This window comes from Alexandromys fortis, unplaced genomic scaffold (genome assembly GCF_014885135.2).
Source record: "Alexandromys fortis isolate MF-2015 unplaced genomic scaffold, M_Fortis_MF-2015_v1.1 scaffold_16, whole genome shotgun sequence".
NCBI lineage: Eukaryota > Metazoa > Chordata > Mammalia > Rodentia > Cricetidae > Alexandromys > Alexandromys fortis.
In genome coordinates, this window is record NW_026067893.1 from 18,762,323 (window position 1) to 18,782,735 (window position 20,413).

General features: G+C 40.9%; 1 protein-coding gene across 1 annotated transcript in view; it reads left to right on the top strand.

Annotated features, from left to right (window-relative positions):
• Nucleotides 1–13,501, top strand: part of Blnk (B cell linker) — a 70,362-nt gene extending 56,861 nt beyond the window's left edge. The window contains exons 12-17 of the mRNA XM_050148473.1: nucleotides 1,251–1,335; nucleotides 2,369–2,400; nucleotides 3,780–3,856; nucleotides 4,947–5,030; nucleotides 6,711–6,866; nucleotides 13,139–13,501. Of these exons, the coding sequence (XP_050004430.1) occupies nucleotides 1,251–1,335; nucleotides 2,369–2,400; nucleotides 3,780–3,856; nucleotides 4,947–5,030; nucleotides 6,711–6,866; nucleotides 13,139–13,258 (554 nt within the window). The 3' untranslated portion in view covers nucleotides 13,259–13,501. The remainder of the gene's footprint in view (nucleotides 1–1,250; nucleotides 1,336–2,368; nucleotides 2,401–3,779; nucleotides 3,857–4,946; nucleotides 5,031–6,710; nucleotides 6,867–13,138) is intronic.
• The last annotated feature ends 6,912 nt before the right edge of the window (nucleotides 13,502–20,413 follow it).

Here is a 20,413-nt window from a genome sequence, read left to right on the forward strand (position 1 = left end):
ACTTGAGTTCATTTCTGGGTATTTGGACAGCCCAAGAGACCTAACAGTTCTGGAAAACAAATTACTGTAATTATGGGAGCTGCCTGTCACAGCTCCACTAAAATGGAAGAGGCTTTTTTTTTTTTTTTTTTTTTTGGTTTTTCGAGACAGGGTTTCTCTGTGGCTTTGGAAGAGGCTTTTACAAGATGGCAAGGCCCTGGCTAACAGAGTCGTCTGGAGACAACACAGCGTGGCCAACGCTTAAGGCTGCTGGAACCTAATAGAGAGGCATTGTGCTCCTTTGGGAATTTCTGAGTTTTAAAGAACTGTGCACAAAGTTAGCATGACAGCTCAAAGTAACCCGCCACACATTTCGAAATACCTTTAGAGTTCAAGGCGGGCTGATGGCAGGACCCGAGGGCTGAGCACTTCCAGCACGCCAGTCACTGCTTCGGTTCCTTTGAAATCTCTGCAGCTTCTGTCTTTTCTTTGTTGTTGTTGTTTTTAGTGAGCTATATATTTTTCTCTGCTCCCCTCCCTTCCTCCCCGTTCCCCTTTTGCCCTCTGCCATGATCCCCACGCTCCCAGTGTACTCAGGAGATCTGGAGATCTTGTCTTTTTCTACTTCCCATGTAGATTAGATGCTTTTGTCTTTTTTTTTAAATGTCTCAGTAGGAAAGTTCCCTGTGAGCTTCAACAGAAATTTCTTAGACTCTGTGGTCAAGCCTATTTCCTACCCTCCCTCATGAACAGGCTGAGATCCAAGTGGAATCAACATTCACGGGTGACCTGGACTTTGATTCGGTTGATTTTTCAAAAGAAGTAGATCATTATAAATTCTGAGATTTTACCTCTCATCAGCAATACGTCACTCATCCTACCTCTCACGGCCAAGCAAGACACGCAATTGTGTGCTAACACCTGAAGGGATACAGTTACACAGAAAGCAGAGAATGGGAGATGCAGAGGGATGTACATCTCCTGACAGCCACCTGTTCAGACACTTACAGTCCAGTACCCAGGGCTTCTGTCTTCAGGTACAGAAGGAGGCGTGCAGAGGTACCGGCACGGTAACACTGCTAACAAGGGAGTCACAGTCCTAAGAGTACACACACCAAGAGAGTGGCAAGTACACAGACTGAGAACACCTAGAAGACAGGGTATTCTAAGACATCTGTCCAAAGAGGGTCCTACACAGCTGATGTGGCTGAATTTGGGGATGGGGCCAGATATTTCACCATAATACTAATATAAGACCTCTTTTCATCTAGAAAAGCCTGTTCCTGCTGAACGTCACCGAGGGTCTAGTCACAGACAAGACACTGTACAGTCACCAGTGTTTCCTCCCACGCAGAAGTAAGAATCCTTCCACTTATTCATTCTTTCTTTCAAGAATATTTTTCATTTTGATTTTGTTTTTATGTCTATATGCGAGTATATGTTGCATGTGTGTGAAAAGGGCATCAGATCCCCTGGAGCTGGAGTTACATGGTTATGAACTGTCCATCATGGGCACTGGAAGCTGAACTCAGGTCTTCTAGAAGGGAAACACCCACCTCTTCTATTTCTTTATTTTATATATATTTTAAAGACAGGTTCTGACTCTAAGCCTAGCTTGCCTGGCTATGTATGCATTGCCTTCCTTATATATGTAGCCAGGATGCCCTTTAACTCCTGCCTCAGCATCCAGAGTGCGGGAATGATAGATAATGAGCTAGCTCTTTCCCTTTAAAAACAAGTTTCTTGTTGCTATGGAAATTCATTGCATTACAAGGTCACGCAGAACTTCTTAATTAAATCTGGAAAGGTGTTAGCAACTTAAGAAACTAAGAATTTCAGAGGCCCACTCTTCAAGTTATTAGTCTCATCTAAAACATAACACTTCAATCAAGGCTCCTCCTTTTTCAAAGTTAAGGGGAAAAAATCTTGCTTTTCCAAAGGTTTTGTTGTCCCGCCCATCTTTAGATCTCGTTATCCTTTGGTGTGGATTCTCCAGATTTTGCACTGTGTTCTGATGATGCCCCTTTGTATGCTGTGAATATGTCTTATTACCATTGGTTAATAAAGAAGCTGGTTTGGCCAATAGCCAGGCAGAATATACCCAGGCAAGAAATCCAAGCAGAGATAAAAGGAGAAAGAAGGCGGAGTCAGGTAGATATCAGCAGCCACCGGGGAAGCAAGCTGTGCGGTAACAAGCCCAAAATATAGAATGATAGAAATGTGTTAATTTAAGTTGTAAGATCTAGTTAATAATAAGCCTGAGCTAATAGGCCAAGCAGTTTGTAATTAATATTAAGCCTCAGAGTGGTTATTCAGGAACTGGCAGGCAGAAGAGAAACCTCCTCTTACATTCCTCTGCCTTTATTTACCCCGCATGTTTTCTTTTCAGGCCTGCCCATCAAAAGCCTGTTCCTCTGCCAAGTAAGTGCAATGAAATCACGATGGCCAACCCGGGTGGAGGGCAGGGGTGGGCATGGGAGCCAACGGCTCTGTCACCTCCACCGTGCAGCCCCTGTGTCTTCTCTCGTTCATCTTCCTAGCTGTAAAATGGGGCCAAAGATACTTATTTTGTAGAGTTATTTTGAAAGGTAAATATTTCCAATATTTAGTATCGGTTGAACATTTACTTATCAGCCATCATAACTTAAAAATTTATAATAATACATCTATTTCTTGGTACCAAGAAGGTTCTCAGTAAATGATAGGTATTTCATTTAAATCGGAAATATGCTTTAATGGACCTCACATATATCTGTAAAATGTACCCTACAATGAGAATGATAATTATCTGGGTAATTTTCCCAAGGTAAACTTTACCTTATAGAGGTGAATGAGAGGTTGGGTTCAGTTCCCAGCACCAACAAGGCCTGCACCTCCAGCCCCAGGGACCAACGTCCTCTCCCAGTACCTACCCTCATATCCATATACACACATACACAGTGAAAAATTCAGCCTTTAATATACACACCTATGAGTCAGGTAAGTCAGGCTCACAGAATGGAACTACCCCACCTTTAATTTTCTTTCAATTCAATACAGGGGGTAAAACAAAAAAAGGAAAAATGCTACCTGAAATTTGGAACAATTTTCAAATTAATTCAGATTGATCACTCAAACAGAATAATTGTCATTTACAAATAAACATTTGCATTTTTGCTACACAAGTTTTTTTGTTTTTTTTTTTTTTTAGTTCTTAGTTACACTTTTGGTTTATTTTAGATAATTGCCTAGATCCATATCTGGCACACAAGAATGAGTTAAAGGAAGGAAGGAAGGAAGGAAGGAAGGAAGGAAGGAAGGAAGGAAGGAAGGAAGGAAGGAAGGAAGAGAGAGGAAGGGAGGAAGCAACAGAGTGTTTTCTCTATTTCACGTGTTTTATAGTCAGATTTACTTCTGAGAGAGGGTCCTACTGTTGTAACCCAGGTTGGCCTTAAGCTTGTGATTCTCCTGCCTCAGTTTTATAGTATCTGGAATTACAGCCTGCATTACCAGGTCCAACCTGAAAGAATTTATAAATGTCTAGAGCCAATAGTCAGTTGCTATACTTTCTTTCTTGAAAGACAAGAAGAAAACCTGGGTTTTTCAAAGATAGGTATTTGCCAAAAAGTAAAGACCTCTTAAACATCTGGGATGATCTTGGGGATTTCGAGGGGTTCTAAGGCTGCCTCTGAGCAGCATTGTCTAAGAACTTTTCAGCTCTGTGTATGGTCCACAGTGCTAGCTCAGCAATGAGGCATGGGCACTCTAACTAACTGCGTGGGAGATAGGAAAGACTAATGAAAGTCTCAAATCTCTTTTAGGGTTTGCAGAAGCAGGAAGCCCAGCTGTAGATGGACCATTACCTAGCTTTTCATCTAATTCCACTTTTGCAGACCAGGTATGGCATGACCATGGTGTCATCAGACTGTTCCAAGTTAACCTTGGGAAAGGGCTTGTCTTCTGAGAAAATGCTGTGGAGTAAAGCTCAGGATGGAGTCTGCCTTTCAACCGAGTTGCTCAGACTGCTATAGAATATTCTGTTTTTTCAGTGGTGAAGAAAAACCATGTTCCATTTTTTTCTCATGTTTATTCTGGATACCCTGAAAAACAATTAATGCCTCTTTAAACTAGCGAGGGAATGTGTTGTTTTTGTTGTTATTCCTCTCACATCGTTTTTATTTAAACTTTATAATTTCCTCAGAATAGACCTGTGGAGGCTTATGATGTTAACACCTATATCAAGCAGAGCAACATGAAAAAAAAAAACAGAGAAAGGGCCCTGTGTGTCCTTGAATAAGTCTCTTTGAGCTTATGCAAAATGTGAAGGTGATAAGTGAATAAATATCCTTATTCATCATAATCAAGTAAGATAATGTAACTGAAACACCGGCCATTGGAAGCTGGGGAAACAGTTCGGTTGGTAAAGAACTTGCTGCACAAGCGTGAGGATTTGAAATCCACCCCCAGAACCAACAAACAGAACAAAGAAGATGAAATGAAAAGGGGATGTGATGCTGGTACTTGTGACAGAAACAGTAGAGCCCTGGGGTGGGCTGGCCAGCTAGCCCAGCTTCATCTCTGTGTCCAGTGAGAGATGCTAACTCCAAAACAAAGTGGACAGCTCCTGGGGGAGCAACATCAAATGGTGATGTCTGGCACACGTGCATTCCTGCTTGCATGTGTGTGCGTGTGCATGCAAGCCATATGAGCATATGAACACACACACTGAAATTATGAAGCCCTCTATAAAGCATCAAGAATAGAAAACAATGAGAAAAGTGTATGTAATTCATTCAGGAGGAAAAGTGGTCCAGGGACCTACTGAGTCCGTATAAGCCTTGTGGTTGACCAAAGGAAACACAAAACTCATTTTAACAAAATGAGTTGCAAATTATTATTCCTGATTTGGTTTTGCAAAACCTGCCATTTAAGTACCTCACCTAAATACCTTGAGGACCAACTCATGTTCCACAATACCTGTCTCACAGGAGGCTGAACTTCACGGTAAGCCCTGGTATGCTGGCGCCTGTGACCGCAAGTCTGCTGAAGAGGCCCTGCACAGATCCAACAAGGTTTGTGCATCTAGAGATCCTACACTGTGGAGCTCATCATAAATCCAACTAAGTCATTGCAGGGGTGTAGGCCCAGGTCTAGTCCCTGCACTTCCTCCTCTCTCGGGGTCACCCACTTTGTTCTTCCATCTTCTGCCTTTTTGCCTTTCATCTCAAGGCCCTGTGGAGTCCACTGCCCCTCAAACAATGGAGAGAAGTGGGAGGCAGGGAGGTTTGGGGAAGGCCTGATGCTGCAGGAGCCCCACCTTGGAGTGAGGGGGGACAGGCTATTTTGAACCAACTCATGGGACCCAAGTGTTTATTTTTGAGAACTCAACATTGGGTACGGATGCGACAATGCAGGATTAAAGCTCCCTTGTCACTTTCTCTGCTTTCCCGGTTTTTAAAGCCTGAATCCCTGTCAAAATGTCATCAGTGAGCTGGCGAGGGTTCCTTTGCTCTGCCTAGATGGAAATTGTGGGTAGCCCAGGCTTTCTAGGGCTGTGTCCAACAAGCTGAGGTTTTCCTACGTTTTTGCTTCTTTCCTGTCCAGCCTACACTACTTATGAAAAAAAAAATGACCACCTTTTTGGGGACACAGTCCTGTCCACCAGAGAAAGTGGTCCTGGAGAGAGACAGGGTAAGGGAGAGGTGTGTTTTGAACCAGTCACAACCTGTTTGTATGGGCCAATCACAGCTTTGCCTTGATAGCAATCACAGCACTGAGGCTTATATTTTGAACCAATCACTATACCTCCTTAGCTAGTCTACTAGGGGAAGGACTAATCCTTGGCCACGGTGGAACTGGTTGCAGGGCCATCTAGAGTCGAGTGAGTCTCGCCATCATGCAGCTGTTTCAGGGAGCCCCGACTCCACACCCTCCAGACCCAGGACAGTCAGCTGCATCTTTTCAGAGTCATGTCAAGGCCTCCTGTCTCTCTTCAGTGATCGTCACTGTCTGGCTGACTCTGTGGCACTCCATTTTAAATGTCATGGTCGTCCCCATGGCTTCCTTTGGGTCACGCATTAAGTCTATATTGGAGTTCACTTGGTCCCCAGAAATCTTATAAATTTTCTTCCTTTGTTTCTAAGATAAATTATGTTTTTTCTTTTTCTCCAAATTCTTTCCTAAAGCTGATCACCGTTTTATCGCATTTCTTCTATCTGTCTTTTTGGCCAGGTTTTGCTCATTCCTTTTTATAATTTATGATTCTAAACTATTCTAATAAAATACTTAATACAAATTGGAATACTCGGTTACAGTTTTCAACTTTAACATAAGTCTGTTGAGGTGAGTGTTTTCTTCAGCTAAAAACTTGAATTCTCAGCTTCTACTTGCTTCTTACAGTTCTTTCCCACAGAGTATGTTAGACTTTTACTCAAGGGAACTGGCAAACATGGGCCCTCACTCAAAATACCCTAGTTTTGATCTCATTTTTCCTTTTACATATTCCTAAACCCCAACAATCATAATCCCTCAGGGAACACATTAAACGCTGGCATTGACTTCACTCAAGTTTGTCTGCATATACCATTTTATGAACAGTATTCTTGAGAAATGATAAAACAATTTCTAATCAATAACAAGAACGTGGAACTAAATTATCAATATTTGAAAACAATAACTATCCTTCACAGACTGGTATCTAGCTTACAGAAATATAACTAATGCTATCAGTGTGCTTTACTTTCATTAAACAGGATGGATCATTTCTTATTCGGAAGAGCTCTGGCCATGATTCTAAGCAGCCATATACACTAGTTGCATTCTTTAATAAGCGAGTATATAATATCCCTGTACGGTTTATTGAAGCAACCAAACAATATGCTTTGGGAAAGAAGAAAAATGGCGAAGAGGTTAGTAATTATTCTTTCTGTATTTATTTATTTACTTATTTATTTTGAGACAGAATTGTAATATGTAATCTGGGTGGAACTAAAACTCCCTGCCAAAGAGAATTCATAATTCTCCTAAGTATGGGATCCTGGGGAAGTACCACCATGACTGGCTGGTAATTTCTTTTTAACTGAGCTCTACATCTGTTTTGAACACAGGCTCTGTTAGGTGCAGAGGCAAAGGAAAAGAATACAGAAGCATTTGGTCTTAGGGATGTATATATGTCATGAGTAGAATATATAATGGGATACCATGTTTTGAACTGCTGTATTATGTAGTATATGATGCATGCTGTGTAATAGTATCTCCTATGAGGAAACAGAAGAAAAGCAGTGATATATGTGCCTGTACTTTTGTTCATTTTAAAATTACATATGTCTGTGTATATGGTGTGCATGTGTGTGGGGTACACACGCACGTCATCGTACATGTATGTGGCGGCCCGAGATTATTATTTGGGAGTCTTTCTTGATCGTTCTCCACACTGTTGTTTGAGGCAGGGTCTCTTGATTGACTATGGTTACTCTAGCTAGCTGTTTGTTCCAGGGATTCCCCTGGCTCTGTCTTCTGAGTACTAGAATTACAGGCGGGCCACTATGTCCACCTGGCGTCTTTATGGGCACTGGGGATCTGAACTTCCTTCATCTTTATGGGCACTGGGGATCTGAACTTCCTTCCATCTTTATGCTTGCACAGCAAGTGCTTTCTCCACTAAGCTGTCCCCTCTTCCCACCTATTATTAATAAGGGCAATCAGATAAAATTTATTAGTTCAAGAAAACTTATAGATGGAAGTTAAAATGCCAGATAGGATTAAAGTGATGAGAATCAAGGCCTTGGACTAGCTCTCCAAAATCAAGGCTCAACTCTGGCACTAAGTTCAGTGACCAGGGAAGGACGTGATAATTTAGAACTTGATTTGAAACATTAGACTATAATATTTGGGCCAAGATGAGCTTATGTAAATAAAAAAAAATACCCACATAGGCCTTAAATAACAAACAGAAATGTCTTGGATTAGGAGCAAAGTGATAGCTCAACATGTTTCTGTTTAGGTAACTTGCTCCAATAAAGGAATCTTGGAGCATGAGTTAGAATACCTCGTTATCTTTGTTACTGTTCAATCGCTGTGAAGACACAACATGACCAAGGAAGCTCCTATAAGAAAGCACTTAACTGGGGGCTTGTTTAAAATTTCAGAGGTTTAGTTCATTATTATCATGGTGGGGAGCATGGTGGCAGCGTGGCACTGGAGAAGCTTCTAGAGCTCCATCCTGGTCTGCAGGCAAAGAGAGCAACACTGAGCCTAGTGTGGGCTTTTGAATCCCTAAAGCCAGTGACACAGCTCCTCCAACAAGTTCCCACCTCCTAATCCTTCTCAAATAGTGCCGCTCCCTTATGACTAAGTATTCAAATGTGTGGACCTGTGGGTCCCAGTCTTATTCAAGCTACCACGCCTATGAAAGGTCCAGAAATGGTTCTCATTTTGAATGATGGGTTGAATTTGAATCTGTGGAATGAACGTTGGAGGAAGGAAAAGGAAGAAAAGGTGGAAAGGACAGTTTAAGCAGAGAAAATAGCACAAGCAAGTAGTTCTTGTGAAGAGACATTTAAGAGTGTGTGTGGTGGCACCTACCGGTCATGCCAACGCTTGGAAGGTTGAGGCTAGAAGATTATGAGTTCAAGTCCAGCTTGGGCTATAAAATGAGGCATTACCTCAATTTTTAAAATGGAAGAAAAAAAGGAGAAAGGAAGGAGGAGATGGAATAAGAGAGGCAGGAAAAAAGGAAGAACGAAAAACAAACATTTTTGAAGATACTTTCAGAAAGAGCCACACCCTTTCCAAACTCAGCATTTATTTTATTTCTTTTAAAGAATCTTTTTTTATTTTACATACTAACCTCAGTTCTCTCTCCCTCCTCTCCTCTGACTCACTCCACCTTCTCCCTCCACCCCCCCATCCATTCCTCAGAGAGGATAAGGCCTCCCATGGGGAGTCAACAAAGTCTGTCTCATCACTTGAGGCATGACCAAGGCCCTCCCCAGTGTATCTACTCAAAGCAAGGTATCCCTCTATAGGGAATGGGCTCCAAATAAGCCAGTTTATACACTAGGGATAAATACTGATTCCACTAACAGTGGTCCACGAACTGTCCTGTTTGTTTTAAATCGTAATTACTTATGCTTCTGTCTTCTCCAATGATGAAGCCATGACTTTGTCTTATTCACTTTTACAGAACTGGATTAAACTGGCTTATTTTAGTGGACACTAAATGAATGAATTCAATTGTTAGTTGAATGGTTATAGGCAAAATGGCATTTGCGAAACAAATCAAATAGCCTTTACATACTTTTTATTTTGTTTTCTAAAAAATGTGGTTAAGACACATATCAGGTGAGGCCATGACATATTCCTTTATCCTCTGCCCTTACTGATCACTTCAAATGCACTTTGCCCCTTAATTGTCCATTAAGGGGGACATTAATGAAAAGGTAAGGGTGATCTATTAAACTCATTTCCCGAACTTACCTATCATCTAACCTCAATCTAGGTGCTATTCTATGGGCCCACTGGAAATCCGTTGCTGTGCTCTTGACTCTGATGTGATTTTTAAGGAAGAGTCAACTTTCCACCCTAAGCTCAAATAAGGCTGAGCATCTTCAGTTGCTCTGGCTAATTACAAGCACAAAACCAAAATGGATTTAACAGCTCAAAGAAACACTGTTTAGATCTCTTCATTAAAAGAGCTGTAGCTCTGTCAATGGGACCAAAACCATGTTGATATTTTCCCTTTGAAGAATCTTTTAATTACAAGTATTTATGAAGTTATGCATGTTAGTTACTTTCCTACTGCTGTGACAAAGTGCCACGACCACAACAGCTTAGAGAAGACAGTTTTTATTTGGGATGTAGAGATCAAGAGCATAAATCAGCTATCATCATGGCAAGGAGATGGCAGCGGGCACAGGCATGGCTCTGGAGCAGTAGCTGTGAGATCACATCTGCTCCACAACTAGGATGTCAGGAAAAAGAGAGATAACTGGGGGAGATAGGAGCGTTTGAGGCCTCAGAGCCCATCCTCAGTGATACACCTCCTCTAACAAGACCGCATAGCCTTATCTTTCCCAAAGGAGTCTACCAATTTATGGCTAACTAACCAAATCTGTGACCTGTTTGGGTCATTCTCACTCAAACCATCGCATTGTGACTACTATGAGCTAGTCTATGTCAAGCATGTGGGTGAAAAACCTGTAGGAATTGATTCTCTCATTCTCTCATTAGGGGTTAAGGTTGGAACTCAGGATATCAGACTTCTATGCAAGTACCTTAAAATGTTGAACTATTTTTCTGTCCTGCTTTTTTTTTAACTTGTAATTGTTTGGCAAAATCAAATTAAAAAATATATATATCAGAACTTGACCATGGTTTCCCCTTTTTCCACTCCTCCCAGCCCCTTTCCCATTTCTCTACTTCTATTTGTGTACAATATAATATAGAGAGTCAATAAATAGCTAGTTAATTTATTGTTTAGCTTTTCATGCAGTTGTTTTGGCTTGCACAGTACAGCAATCTCATAGCTTTAATATCTACTCTATTTTATTGTCCAAGAGATGTTGAGTTACTGAACCAGTTATTTTCTGAACATATGCAGACATCTCAAATACACTGAAATAATATGAACATAAATAAAGAGAACTGAGGGGAAGCAACAGCTAAATGATTGCCAAGTCATCCTTTATTTAACCACAAATGTGCTTCAACTCCACTTTATATCTCAGTTCCAACTCAAATCCTCTTCTCTCTTCTGTGTTTATTTTCTCTTTCTTTCTTTCTTTCTTTCTTTCTTTCTTTCTTTCTTTCTTTCTTTCTTTCTTTCTTTCTTCTTTGTTTGTTTTCTGAGTTTTCAAGACGGTTTTTCTGTGTAGCCCTGGCTTTCTTGGAACTCACTTTGTAGGCCAGGCTGGCCTTGAACTCAAAGCAATTCTCATGCCTCTGCCTCCCAAGTGCTGGGATTAAAGGCGTGTGCCACCATGGCCTGGCTTTCTTTTTTTAAATTATTTATTATTTTATCTGCCTTGTTGTTTTGTCATTGGTGTCAGGTCCCCTGAAGCTGGAGTTACAGACAGTTGTGAGATGCCATGAGAATGATAGGAATTGAACTTAGATCCCCTGGAAGAGCAGCTAGTGCTCTTAACTGCCAAGCCATCTCTCCAGCCCTCTCTGGGTTTCTTAAGTTCAGAACATATTTTTTTAAAACTTGGAATCCAGCGTCAAAGGACTTGTTTGCTCATCTTCTAGCCCTTTCCTTTTCAAAGCTCTGACTGTATTCGGCTTGACAACATTCTGTGTCATCCCCCCCCCCCCCCCGCCCCAAATGAATGTATCATGGCATTTTTTCACAGAGGAATCCCATTAGCAATTACAAAACTGTCAGCGACTACAGAGAAGGAGGGCACAGAAGTGAGAGCATTTGAACGTCTCTATCACTTGCCTCTCCTCCATAGTCTAACAGTTAGATGGCCAGACATCTAAACACAACTGTATTTCATTTGGAAAGTTGTCCAGTATTATATAGATCTTGGAAGTCATCCAAACAATCAATAAAACTTTTAAATTGCTTTGTACCCAATGGCTATCTGTACTAAAGAGGTTAGGGAACACAATAAAGTCAAGGGACACTAATTATTTAAACCGTGGCACTATTGCAGACCAATTACTTTTAAAATGATAGGTGTGCTTACTTGATGACTATGAACTTTGGTGTACCTAACACATTTTATTTTATGGTCTGTGTTATATTTATTTATTCTTTCATTTAAAACTTTGATCGTTTTTCAAAACAAACTTTTTGACATCCTTAAACCAAGACTTATAGACATGGAAGATTCTAATACAGCAAGATTAATGTGTATGCTGAGAGTATAGCATGAAATTTCATTATTGATTTGTCATCGAGTTAGCTCTACGTCACAAGCAGCCAAGAATAGATAGAAACAAGAGGGGTCATAAAGCTCCCCTTTCTTGTTCAGAAAAGAAAACAAAAAGGTCAATGTATCTAAGACATCAGTTTTCCTGGGTACTAAATCCTAAGAGCAACTTACTGTATCGATTGTCTTTCAGTTGGCTTCCATCACTGTATCAAAAGTACCTGTCATAACCAACTTATAAAGATTAAAAAGTTAGTATTGACTCGGTTTCAAAGGTATTAGTCCATAGTAGATTGGCCTTGCTGTTTGGACCCCAAGGTGAGTCAGTACATCATGGCAGGGTGAGATCATTCACAGGAAGGGAGGAAGCAGCAAGTCCCACAGTGCTCTCGAGGGCACATCCAGAATGAAGCAAAGGTTGAGGCCTGCTTCTTAAAGGTCCCACTAACTTAACAAAGCTGGCCCTGTGGGAACCTTGCCCTTAGCACAGTGGTTCTCAACCAGTGAATCACAACTCTTTTGGGGGTGAATGACCCTTTCACAGGGGCTGCATACCAGATATCCTGTATATCAGATTTTGATATTACAGTTCACAGCATTTGAAAATCACAGTTATGAGGTATCAATAAAAATAATTTTATGGATGGGGGTCAGTACAACATGAGGAACTGTATTAAAGGGTAGCAGCATTAGGAAGGTTGAGAAGCACTGCCCTGGCTCATGGGTTTTTGTCAAGACTTGTACAACATTACAGGTAGTTTGTGTTTTGTTAGGGATGTAGAGGAGTCTAATGCATGGCAGTTCCAAGTTTGACAAAAAGAAGTTGTTTTTAATTAATTAATTTCAAGACAGAGTTTCTTCATGATTGTTCTGGAATCCTCTCTGTAGACCAGGCTAGCCTGAACTCAGGGATCATCCTGTCTCCACCTCCAGAGTGCTAGGATCAAAGGCACGTGACCACACCCAACTCTGAAGCAAATATTTTAAATCATTGAGCAAAACATTTTAAAAACATTGCACCCTAATCGGTGAGGTAACTTGTCTAAGTAGGCATTCTAACTGAAGCTGTCCACGTGGCATTGGTCTTACTAAACACAGGAATGTCCAGAGCCTACCATCCTGCAGGGTCCAGCCTTTGTTAAACTGGATGGACACTTATGGGCAGGATATCAGCTGAGACCCAATCACCGTGAACAGCTTGGGAACGCGAGATGAGAGGCACAGAGCATGGAAATAGCATAAACAGACGCTGGTTCACCCATGGTTTCCTTCCCTGCTAATTATCCCGTGTTCTCCTTCCCCAGTACTTTGGAAGTGTGGTGGACATCATCAAGAACCATCAGCACAACCCCCTGGTTCTGATTGACAGTCAGAATAACACAAAGGATTCCACAAGACTGAAATATCCTGTGAAGGTTTCCTAAAGACGCAGGCATCAATACTGCAGTTCCAGACATTGCTCCGTTTCTTCTTTTGAGAAAACTTCATCTTCTGGATATGAAAAGCCAGCAATAAGAGAGATGAATGAAGCCACCGAGGCAGTAAACTCCACTCCTTCATAAGATGCTCACATGAGCTTTTCTAGTGCCTGACCCGATGAAGTAATAGTTGGGGAGGTTCAGTTATTATGCTACTAATATTCTCCAAATAAATGTATTTAAAAGTGACAGGTGTAATGCATTTTCAGTCATGTAAGAGAACAACAGTGTATTTTTAAACTAAGAAAATTATGCTCTTGGATACAAAGCTTCTGGGAACTCAGGCCCTTACAGCAACCACTGTACCTGAATGTAGTCAGACTGTTCACTGCTGATGCTTGACAGATATCTTGTTAAACATTTTTAGACAGGGTCTCACTGTGTAGCTCTGGCTATCCTGGAACTCTCTGTAGACCAGGCTGGCTTGAACTCACAGAAATCCACCTGACTCTGACTTTCAAGTGCTAGGATTAGAGTGTGTGCCACCTGCCCAGCTTTAGTTAAATTGGCTATGTGTAAAGTGTTAAAGGTAATGAGTGCCCGACAAAGGGGTAGGGGTGGAACAGATCTTTCTATGTGTGCATTCCAACCACGGCAGAGGTATACAGGAACAAACTTTCTCATTCTTCTGCTAGATTGTGTTATTAGCTGTGCTTTTAAAAAAATATCGTTCCCTCTTTGATCTGAGCATCTATTAGACACAGCCTAAACTTCATATGAGTTTGAAAACGAGATGATAGAAAAAGTAAAAGGAAAGGCAGGTGCTAGGAAAATACCCCAGAAAGCACAAACAGGTAAGCCAGTGTTGATGAATACAAGGGTCCATTATTTTCTTGTCTGTTGATGTAATAAAACACCATGACCAAGGCGACTTCCAGAGGAAAGAGTTTTGAGTTCTTATGGTCCTTCACGGCATCAAGCAGCAGGCATGGCAGCTGCAGCAGGTTGTTGAGAGCTAGCATCTCAACCATGAGCTGTAGCAGAGAGTGCAAATGGAAAACAGGTGAGGCTTTCCCTCTCTCAAAGCCACTCCCTTTCCCCAACCACCGACATACTACTAAAACCTCCTGAAACAGAGCTACCAACTGAGGACCAAGTGTTTCGATGCTCAAGACTATGGAGGACATTTCTCATTTAAACCACAGCAAAGATAAAGGTAGTGTGAACAGCTTTCACAAGGTCTTAGGTCAGTTCAGAAATATACTCTAGGTGGTGCGAAAAGACGTGCAGCTAATTAAGTCTAATAATCAGATGAGACACGCTTGATCACTGGATAAGATAGTAGCCTCAACAGTATTTAAAAAGCCTGATGGTGATGCCCATAGGTCAGAGCAATTCACAGACTCTCTTATAAGCAGTGTGGCATGTTTTTATGTGTCAGTTTCATGACTACTAAATTATGGGTTGAATGGTATCCAAGGCCCTTACAGATAGAGTCAAGTTAAGATGGGATAAGTAAGGTAGGTGCCACCAGGAGACCTGTTCCTTATGATTAGAATTGTATAGCGAGAAAGCTGTGAAGAGGCATCAGAAAAGAACACCATGTAAAGACCAGGGACTAGAACTGTGCACTCATGAACTAAGCGCTGCTAAAAATGACTGCCAAACCAGCAGAAGCCAAGCAAGGGCAAGGACAGATTCCCTCCAGGTTCTTAGGAAACATGGGTCTGTTTACACCTTGACTTCAGACTTCAACCATCTAGAACTGGGGGTCAATGAGTCTCTTTCTTTTTCTTTTTTTAAATTTATTTATTATGTATACAGAGTTCTGTCTGCATGTATGACTGCAGGCCAGAAGAGGGCAGAAGATCTCATTATTGATGGTTGCCAGCCACCATGTAGTTGCTGGAAATTGAACTCAGGACCTTTGGAAGAGCAGGCAGTGCTCTTAACCTCTGAGCCATCTCTCCAGTCCCGAGTCTCTTTCTTTAAGCCACTTGGATTGTAGTGGTTTGTTAGAACAGCCCTTGAAATGAATACAATTCACAGACAGTTTTTACACAGAAGTTTGGGGATTTTGGATAGAGTTTTCCCTTTTACATTTTAGCAATGGAATTGCTTAGGAGATACTAGAAAGAACAATTCACAATAAAGAAGACTGAGGTAATCTTTTACAAAGAGCACCTCTAATGACAGGAAGTGCAGGCCCCTCTCAGTTTTGCTGAGTGCTCCATGGAAATACTTTTTTCTGTCAGTAAGTCTTCGTTCATTCCTTCGGTGACTGCCCCGCTCGCAGGACAGTCTCTTTTGCTCTGTCCCCAACCGTCCTCTTCTAGGTGGCACGTTCCAAAAAGCTAAAGAAGCATAGCTTGTTTAAAAAAAATTATATGTGCAAATCCATATTAATTTAATATTTAGCACTGCTATGGTGGGTTTCTTGGAGCAAATGCTGGGATCCAGTCTCTGCAGAGGTATCCTCTCCTCCCCAGTGTTGGGAGAAATATCCTACCTAATATGCCAGCTCCCCCACCCTGCCAACCTCCCTGAAAGAGTCCATTAGAGTGCAGGTAACCCTGCCTGCTTCTAAAAGCCATTCTCTGCAGGTGGAACTCTCAATGAAGCTAGGAAAGCCTCCAATAGATCCCATCAGTTTCGTCTATGATTTTCTTTTGTTGGTTTTTATTGAGCTCTACATTTTTCTCTGTTCCCCTCCCTGCCTCTCCCCTCCCTTTCAAACCTCCCCCAAGGTCCCCGTGCTCCCAATTTACTCAGGAGATCTTGTCTTTTTCTACTTCCCATGTAGAGTAGATCTACATATGTCTCTTAGTGCCCTTGTTGTTGTCTAAGTTCTCTGGGATTGTGATTTGTGGGCTGGTTTTCTTTGATTTTCAATGCTTAATAAGCAAATCATTTTTTTCACGGAGGAATTCTCGGGCAAACTAGCTGATGGGATGGGAGTGGTACGGCGGCTGAAGGAACATCTCAGTTCCTGTTTTCTGTTTCCAGAATGTTGCAAAGAGAGAAAGACTGCAAGTTTGTGCCAATAGGCAGGAAAGATGGAGAGGCTAGGCCCATGACCATCAGAAGCCTGCCCTGCGCTGAAATGAGCCAACCATAGCAGCTGTTTCATACTCTGAACCCTGGGAGCAAAGTCACTGTATAGTAATGGTGACAGGTTTGCCTAAGAGTAGAACGCATCCACGGGAAGCAAACTAGCCATATGTGATGCAGGATTTTAGAGATGGACGAAACTCAAAATGATGTTAAGATGGTGTGCAACCTCTACTTATAGGTGAAGATGCATAGAAAGAATTTAAAGGTCTGCTCTCTGAAGTTTAGTCGCATAATGTCCCTGGCTGTACCTCCATCTAAGCACAAGATGAGACAGTATTGGCAGTTAGAAGACAAGATAAGAAACAGAAAACACGGAAGAAAACACCTGTCTAACAAAGGCAAATCCAGAAATTGGAACCCAGACCTATAATTACTCCAAATCCAGATGTCTAGGGGGTATGTGACAGCAAACACCTTTAATCCCAGCACTCAGAAGGCAGAGGCAGGTGGATCTTTGTGAGTTTGAGGCCAACCTGGTATGCAGAGCAAGTTCTAGGAGAGAAACTCTTTCTTGAAAAAACAAAACAAACAAAACAAAAACACAAGGACAGCTAGGGCAATATATCACTACCAGAACACAGCCATCCCACTATAGCAAACCCTGAATATTCCAACATAGCTGATGCACAAGAAAATGACCTTAAAACCAACTTTATGGTGATGATAGAGGTCCTTAAAGAGAAAATGAATAAATCCCTTAAAGAAATTAAGGAAATGGCAATTAAAAAATTGGAGGAAATCAATACATCTCTTACAGAATGTCAGAAAAACGAGAAAAAAACAGTTGACAGAAATGAATAAAACTGTTCAAGGCCTGGAAATGGAAATAGAAGAAATAAGGAAAACAAAAATTGAGGGAATTCTGTAAGGGGAAAAATCTAGATAAGCAAACATACATTGAACTTCACACATTAATATTGGGAGACTTCACTACACCACTCTCACCAATGGACAGATCGTCCACATAAAAACTAAACAGAGAAATACTAGAGCAAACAGATGTTATGACACAAATGAACCTTAAGATATCCATAGAACATTTCACTCAAAACCAAAACAATACACTTTCTTCTCAGCACCTCATGGAATGTTATCCAAATTTGACCACATACTCAGTCACATAACAAATCTCAACAGATACAAGAAAATTTGAAATAACCCCCTGCATCCTATCCGATCACCAGGGATTAAAGAATACTTTTAATGAAGTGACTGACTATAAGATTAGCTCAAAAAATCAGCAGCTTTCCTATGTATAAGCAATAAATGAGCTGAAAAGAAATCAGGGAAACAATACCCTTCATTCACAATAGCCACAAATAATACAAAGTATCTCGATGTAACTAACTAAGAAAGTGAGAGACCTGTGAAGAAAGAAACTGGAGAAGATATTAGAAGATGGAAAGATCACCCATACTCATGGATTAGTAGGATTAACATAGTAAAAATGGCCATCTTACCAAAAGTAGTCTACAGATTCAACACAATTCCCATTAAAGCCCCAACACAATTCTTTACAGACCTTTAAAGAACAATAATCAACTTTGTATGTAAAAACAAAAAACCCTGGATACCAAAACAATCCTGTACGATAAAGGAACTTCTGGAGGCATCACCATGCCTGATCTCAAAGTCTACTACAGAACTATATGGCATTGTCATAAAACAGACAGGTGGATCAATGGAATTGAATTGAAAGCCCAGACATAAATTTACACACCTATGAACACCTGATTTTTGATAAAGAAGCCAAAATTATACAATGGAAAAGAGCATCTTCAACAAGTGGTGCTGGTCTAACTGGATGTCAATATGTAGAAGAATGCAAATAGAGCCATATCTATCCCAATGCACCAATCTCAAGTCCAAGTAGATCAAAGACCTCAACATAAATCCAGATACATTGAACCAGATAGATGAGAAAGAGAAATAACTTTGAACACATTGGCACAGGAGACAGCTTCCTGAATAGAACACAAATAACATGGGTACTAAGTAAGATTGACAATTAATAAATGGGACCTCATGAAACTAAAAAGTTTTTGTAAGGCAAAGGATACCATCAATAAGACAAAATAGCAGACTAAAGAATGGAAAAAGATCTTTGTCAATCCTACATCTGACAGAGGCTTGATTTCAAAATACATATAGAACTCAAGAAACTAGACATCAAAATATAAAACAAAAACAAACAAGCAAAAACCCAAATAACCCAATTTAAAAACAGGGTACAGATCTAAACAGAGAATTACCAAAAGAAAAATCTCAAATGGTTGAGAAACACTTAAAGAAATGTTCAACATCCTTAGCCATCTGGGAAATGCAAATTAAAATGACTCTGAGATTCCATCTTAAACCCGTCAGAATGACTAAGATCAAAAACACAAGTGACTGTTCATGCTGGAGAGGATGTGGAGTAAGGGGAACACTCCTCCATTGCTAGTGGGAGTGCAAACATGCACAATTACTTTGGAAATGACACCATGAAATTTGCAGGCAAATGGATGGAACTAGAAAAAAATCATCTTGAATGAGGTAACCCAGACTCAGAAAGACAGCATGGTATGTACTCATAAGTGGGTATTAGCTGTATAAGTAAAGGACAACCATGCTACAATCCACAGACCCAGAGAGGCCAGGTAACAAGGAGGGCTCAAGGGGGATATGTGGATCTCCCTGGGAAGGAGAAATAGATTTTTATGGGCAGACTAGGGGCAGGTGGGTATGCAAACGAGGAATAAGGTTCCGTGGGTGTCATATTTAAGAGGCATTTGCCTGAAAACCACAGCTATTTACCACTATTTTCTTTGTTTTACATTTCTTGCTTACATTTAAATCTAGAATTGTATAGATAGTGACAGATTTTGCTCTTTATTCCCTAAACTGTGCTTCAGGTTGCAAAGTCTCAAGCTTGTTGATTCTTCTACTAGCTCAAACCTTCTATTAAGCTGCTAGTATTTGGCTTTGAGCCTAAAATTTTCCTTGGGTTTTAATAAAGATTATTTACTATCCCTAATGGTTGAGGAATTACTAAGCTTTCCTCAGTCCTTTGAATCGGCTTCCTTTAGTTTTGAACACTATTGCTCATCACTTAACTGGTACACCTCTCAAAGGCTTCTAGTTTCTCCCTGATCACAATTTTAATTATATTATAATTTTGTATTAAAACTGGACATTTTATGTAATGTTTTCCACCCTTCTTCCTGTCATCTCCTTCTCTCCCTCTCTCTCTCACACACACAAACCCCTCAGATACTTTACTTTGTAGTGACCTGACTGGGCTAAATCAAAAGCCTAGTTCTGCCTCAGATATTATTATTCAAGCACCCGTTGTCTGATATTTTAAGTCTCCCTTTCCCAGAAGTTACTCTTGGGTCTGCATGTTTAGTGGTCAGCCCTCTCCATCTGTGAGGTGTGTACTCCCTTTGTTACAAGATCTTGTGTCTTAAAAACAAACAGCTTTCACTGCTGAGGGACTTTACAGACTTGCCAGTGTTCAGCCAGGAACTTGAAATCCAGAATCCCTTTGGTCACTCTTCTGAGGTTACAGCTTGCAGCATGTGTGCAGTTAGAGGGGTATTGCTTTTCCCCAGGTTCCACTTTCACTGACCCTGTCCTGAAATTCCTCGGTGGTACCTCTGGTATGACCCACAGCTGTTGCTCTTCCCTAAGCTCTTGCTGATTGCTCTTTTTAGCAATACTGAGGTAGGAACTTTTTGTTTTGAATAAAACTATGGTGGGCTTAAGGCATCATTCTGACTGGATTAAAGAATACCCTGAAAACTGTTTTTTTTTTTTTTAACGTGTATAGGCTTTTTCCAAAGATGGTTGAATAGGTGGGCTTCTGTCCTTTGATGACAGAACTAAAGTCCCCTAGTGTAATGATATTTCATTTGTCTTTTAATACATAAAGCTTGCCTGAAGATCAGAGAGTAAAACAGTCCCACTGGTCAGGCTTACACACCAGGCTGTGGTGACACACACGTTTAATCCCAGTAGCCAAACTAGTCTGCCACGAAACCGGGTGGTAGTGGTGCAAGCCTTTAA